At 43.1% G+C, this 5,827-nt stretch overlaps 1 protein-coding gene across 2 annotated transcripts; it reads left to right on the top strand.

Annotated features, from left to right (window-relative positions):
* Positions 1 to 3,192: 3,192 nt before the first annotated feature.
* Positions 3,193 to 4,385, top strand: id1 (inhibitor of DNA binding 1, HLH protein). Of its 2 annotated transcripts, none has more exons than XM_020935918.2 (2): positions 3,193 to 3,724; positions 3,829 to 4,385. In XM_020935918.2, coding segments are annotated over exons 1-2 (378 nt in total). In that variant the 5' UTR covers positions 3,193 to 3,348; the 3' UTR covers positions 3,831 to 4,385. The 2 variants fall into 2 exon arrangements, with proteins under 2 accessions (XP_020791577.1, XP_020791576.1); XM_020935917.2 differs by having other exon boundaries at positions 3,231 to 3,711.
* Positions 4,386 to 5,827: the final 1,442 nt, after the last annotated feature.

Here is a 5,827-nt window from a genome sequence, read left to right as displayed (position 1 = left end):
CAAACAATAATGGGTAACTTCTTCTAACAAATTGTATTTACTTTATACAACCACGTTAATGAAGTTGTCACTATACATTATAACATTACATTTTCTGCTCCTTCACAGTTCCACTGTTGTGTTCAATTTTGTATTTGACTTTGAGGATCTAGTGTGTTTCTGATATATTCCCACACCCTTGAAACACTTTGGTCTTCTCTAAGTTGTTGTAAAGTGCTCTATAAATAAACTTTAATAGATTGATCCAAACATTTGCTGCATTGCAATAATCAAACTCAAAAGGCGAGTGCCAGGAGTCAGTCATGAGTCAGCTTCAGCAAGATGTGACATTACCTCCCTCCCTCCTTTCCCTCCTCTCCCTCCCTCCTCTCTTCCCCCTCCTTTCTACGCTCTCACACACCTGCGCACAGGTGTGATCATTATCAAGCAAACAGGAAGAGCCTGACAGGGAACTGGAAACTAATCCTGCAGATGGCCTGATGTGTTTGTGTGTGTGACTGTATGAAAACTGGCAATTGTTACAAATACAAAGTTCAACACGTGATATGACCTCTTTTTCTTATTTAAAACATAGTTGCAGAGTGGTGGTCTCTGTCTAAGAACACATTTAATCTGCAACTATTTGTACTTTTCATGTTTCAGGAAGTAGTATGCCTCCTATTGTCCCCTGCACAGCCGTTTAAGGAGACAAGTGTGAAAGAATTGCTGGTATGTCCCATTTCCTTCACATGAACACATGCACCAACTTTTCCCTGTGTGGCTTCCTGTACTTTGCTCTGGTGAGTTATTTTCTGTAGAGATAAAGAGGGCGTATGAGCTGATACATTTCCACTTTGACAATTGTTCCTATTTATTCTGAAAAACAGCATGTGCTATGGAAAAAAAAATGTAATCCAAGTGTTTATATTGAACTTCAACGGGCCAATTGTAGTGAGATGGGTTTGTCCAGGCTTGGGACTGGAGATGTGCAGCATGACAGGAAATGTAACCATTGACCTACATAAAAAGCTAAATTATGCAGGAGTAAGTAAGGCTGAAACAAATGAAAAAGTTCAGAAAATTGTATAATTTACACATGAGAACACATGTCACTGGTACTCTTGAATTTATGATCAAATTTATGCTGACTACACCAGTAGACCATCAAAGACTGACTCCTGACTACTGTAATCGGGGTATTACTCCTCTATGGGAAAGGTTCTTGTGGCTGCTTTCACAGAGAGCAGTGGGTCGAAGACAGACCACCAGTTCTGTGTGAGCTCAAATCCAGGGTTAATATGTTTCACTTTTCTACATGATCTTGTCCATGTCTTGGCTCTCCTCTTGCCTTGATGTGCTGTAAACAGGCTAAAAAGGGCCCAGCTGTGGAGTTATTGTTGGTGTCAGTAGGAAGTGCTGATAGCTTTTGCAGCGGAACAAAAGCTGGATGAGGGGAGTGGAGGGGCGCTCCAGACACTGTGGCTCCAGCCTAGATTCTCTCCCACAATCCCAGCACCGCACTCCCATTGTTCTGCCCACTAGCCCTCCCTCTCTCCTCCCCCCGGCCGTCAGCTGCGACCTAGGACAGGGCAGGGGGAGGGGGGAGATTAGAAGAAAAAGTGAAAGAAACAACTTTTACAGTCTCCTACATGATTGAGAAGAAACAGTGGTTGTTAAAATTTGTGACACAGTTTTCCTGATCTATTTGCACATAGGAAATAAAACACACACAGAGACTCTTGCATCTTTGCAGGGTATCATGACAACTTTAAGAATCTAATATGTATGCATATTTTTGAGTAGACTACTGAAAAAAATATGTAGGTCTAAATTAAATTGTCAAAGCAAGATGACACGGACTTAAAGACTGAAGACACATCTGACAGTAGCTTATATCTTTCAGATACTTATTTGCATTTGTTGACATTTTGTAAGCTAAATAAAAATAAATAAATGAATAAAACCGTTTTGTAATTAGCAGCAATATCAAGAAGTCGTTATTTCCAGAGTAACAATCCGGTGTGATTGTGTTGAAGACTGCTACTTGTAAGGTGACTGCGAGGACATCTGTAACAGAGGCTTTGTAGAGGAATGCGCCGTTATTGCAGTTAAAAAGCACCTACTGTGTGTGTGCGTGTGCGCGCGCGCCCGTGCGCTGTGCAGGTGCGCGGGGCTCGCTCCCAGGACTGGGCCCGCGTGCAGGTGAATGGGGAAAGGGTGTTTGACGTCTCCATGGAGACCGCCCGAGCGGCGCCAGGCTGACAGGCGTCAAGGCTCGGATGAATGGGTGACGTCACCGCGCTGGCGCCTGCCAGTCTGCTCAAGCTTGTTTGGACAATCTGGGGGGAAGACTCAGAGCAGAGCGCTGTGATGAGAGCACACAAGGCTGAGCACACACTGCAAAACATGTGAAGGAATCTGTGAAGCAGAGAGACGACTAAAAAGAACACATTTGCAGTTGTGGACTTAGCCGTCTACTAAGTTAAATGTGAACTTTATTCAAAAGTAGGCTAGCTGTATTTCTTTTCTTTCCAAACAAAAACTTCACAAGTTGGACAAATCATTTCTTTTTCTCCGTATTTTTATGCATTGTCCAGCAAAACCGATCGCTGTTATGTGTAAACAAAAAATAATGTTTAGATAGTCGTATTTGATACCAGTTTAAATCCAACATTCCCATATGTGCATAACCAATTTTTGTATGTTTGAAACATACAATATTCAGTTGATCGAAAATGACGTGCAATTGCACAGGAAAGCAATGCACAAAATGAGATCAAGTGGTTGCTTATTTTAACCATCTTATTTAGGCTACACCATTACATCTATCTTATTGTAGTCATGCACATCTGCAGTTTCACTAGCTCCGGTGAGGGGAAATCTAGGGCACTGTTGTAGCCTAATTATCATCAGCCATTCATTCTATTCATGCCTTCCCACCCCACACACATTCTCCAGTCCATAGGCAGGCATTCAGCACCCCTCCACTGTCCCCAGGCCATCTACACCTGCAGAGTCCCCAAGCCACGGACAGCTGGATTCCCACATATTACCCATAAAAGACACACATTTGTTTCCATTTGTAACGCCATCTCTAAAACAGATTGTAAATCTCGATAACCAGGCGAGGGTGGCGATTGGCTAGTAGCGTTTTTGTGGACCTGCCCACCAATACAGGCTTAAACATCTCATTGGTCCAACTTCTTCAAACAGGACAGTTTTGACACGCCCACGCCACCGTACTGCCATAAAAGAAGCAGCTACCCATGTGGACTTCACGAACTGTCAACATTGCCTAAGCTGCCTACTAGAAAAGAGAACTATCTGCACTCTTCTCTTCTTGGAAACTAAATCAATTAACAAACCATCATGAAGGTTGTTGGATCTACATGTGCCCTGAAGACCAAGGTTGGCGGTGAAGATGTGGTGCGCTGCCTCTCTGACCAAAGCCTGACCATCTCCAAATGCAAGATCCCACTGCTGGACGAGCAAATGAGCATGTTTCTTCAAGACATGAACAGCTGTTACAGCAAACTAAAGGAGCTGGTACCCACGCTGCCCACCAACAAGAAGGCAAGCAAAGTGGAGATCCTCCAACACGTCATTGATTACATCTGGGACCTTCAGGTTGAGCTGGACGAGCCCGAGAAGAGCCGTCAGCACTCCGGGAGCAGCGTACCACGCACGCCTCTCACAACTCTGAACGCAGAGCTGGCCAGCATCTCTGTAGAGGTAAATGTCAAATGTATGTATGCGTAGAAGCTGTGCGTAATACAGTTTATTTTATTTTATTTTAGACGTGATGTGGTAAAGTGCAGTTGTAATAATATTTGTAATGTTTGTTCACAGAATGGATGCTCAGATGACAGAATCATGTGCCGCTAAACGAGGAGCATTGCCCCACCACCCCCCACAGCGAGCACCGCGAAGGAGAACAAACAAGGCTGAAGATGTGAGCGCTCACTTCAGCGCGCACTTGGGACTGTGTAGGGACGTTTCCAACTCCCAAAAAGCTAGTGTTAAAAGTTCTGTGTGTGTGGACATTTTTATGTTGGACTCTCGATTGTTCCGAGGGTTCCCAGAACACCACCACAAAAGAGATGAAGACGTAGATGGACCAGTACTGTCCAAATAGACTGGGTTAGCCCGGGGACCAAATCAGATCAGTGCAACCAGCGACGTCAGTTTGGCTTGTTAGTTTGAAAGAAAGCTAATGTTTCTGTTACGCTCTTGTATCACATGTAAAACCTATAGAGAAGTTTTGTAAAAGAATTTAGTACATTTTCTCAGAATTCTGAGTGACGAACTGTATTGTATATTACAATGCTATTATGTGAACATATTGTTTTCTTACAATGTACCTATTGGTGTTTTTATTAAAACAAGACAATTATTTTTTAACATGACTACGTGTGTCACATGTCTTTCTCTAACGTAGCATACATCAGTACGTAGATTTTTACTTGTGGAAGTGTGACTAGAGTTGGTCTTATTATGCTTAATAGTCCTATTACGCAACTCTTGTCATGTTGTGCTGTCAGGGAGTGTAAAGGTGTTGTCACTGTAAAGTGTTACACCTGTGAGAGGCTGTTAACTCAGTAGGGTAAATGTGACTTAAAAGCAAATCTGGTGGTCACCGTCATGGCTATTTAAAATTGTAATTAGCTCCTCTTTCTCTACCTAACTATGTATCACATTACATAAGGAAGTGTAGTGCATGCACCATGACAAAATACATTGTGACAGAAAAACTAACCAAAAGCAAGAGTATAAACTAAGTTCAAATCGCGTAGCTTTTATAAAGTCCAGCACATCTCAAGTGTCTGGCAATGCACGAGTTAAAGTGGCTGTGGCGATTACTTATAAGATTTATTCCGTCTCCCTGGTGCAATGTTTTTCCCATTTCCCTGCGGTGCGATGCGCACAGCTGCAGCCCGGCGTGGCCAGTGTGTGATTGTGTTTGTGTGATAGCTTTGTGCCAAGGGCAGGGGAGGGCGGCGGGGCCCAGACTGAGCGGCGCCTCGGCACACCTGGGGAAGTTCAGGTTAAATAGCTCCACATTCCTCAACACACAGCTGATTGAAACATTAACAAACAGTAATCCACGGGCCAGGCCGCAGATGGGCCGGGAACCACGCCAGCTCAGAGAGTGAGAGAGGCAGAGACGCGCTGGCGGACACATTCCCACAGTGCGCTTTATTTCTTAAGCTTTACTTTTGTTTGACATTTCTTTCTGCAATCCTTACTAGACTGCTACTAGTTAAAAGAGGTTAAAGTGATCGCACAAAATCCTCTAGCCTACAGGAGAGCAGACATCATAAAGGCCAGGCCAAATAGATGTATGCATCATAGTACACGGCTACCATGTTTCTCCAAATACATAAATATTATATATAGAATAAATATAATCTATTAGACCTTTATATAACCCAATCAACTCTTATGAAGCGAGACTCACTTAGCCTGCTTGTACGAAGGTGCAATATCAATCAAAACGTAAAAGACACGACTCTGCCTAATTAAAAAATAGTTTTATATGGCTCTTCCAATACGAAACTCTCCTTGGCAATTGAGCTCTCTAGTATTAGCAGCACCCTCATGTGGCCAGAAAAAGAAAAATCAAACTGTACGCGCCTGAGAACCTGATGAACAAGATGACACAGGATGGCAGCTCCCTCTGGTGTTCAGGAGCAGGCATGTTGCGTTTTTCTTGTATCAAAACCCTTGACAGAAAATGATTTAGTTTAAACCGAATGATATGTTTATTGATTACCAAGACATTGCTTCTATTTGCATCTAAGTGATTTATAGCACCGAATCAAAGGCAGACAAAACACAGTAGTCAAGG

The sequence above is a fragment of the Boleophthalmus pectinirostris genome, unplaced genomic scaffold, assembly GCF_026225935.1.
Source record: "Boleophthalmus pectinirostris isolate CB_2022bp ecotype Guang Dong unplaced genomic scaffold, ASM2622593v1 HiC_scaffold_3, whole genome shotgun sequence".
Lineage (NCBI taxonomy): Eukaryota > Metazoa > Chordata > Actinopteri > Gobiiformes > Gobiidae > Boleophthalmus > Boleophthalmus pectinirostris.
The sequence above is the reverse complement of the archived record's forward strand: the minus strand, read 5'-3'. Positions and strand labels throughout refer to the sequence as shown.

Bases quoted from the DNA above. Each gene is read 5' to 3' on its own strand.
- id1 (XM_020935917.2), top strand. From the start codon at position 3,349: ATGAAGGTTGTTGGATCTACATGTGCCCTGAAGACCAAGGTTGGCGGT. The intron at 3,712-3,828 runs GTAAATGTCAAA...GTTTGTTCACAG, and splicing joins TGGCCAGCATCTCTGTAGAG to AATGGATGCTCAGATGACAG.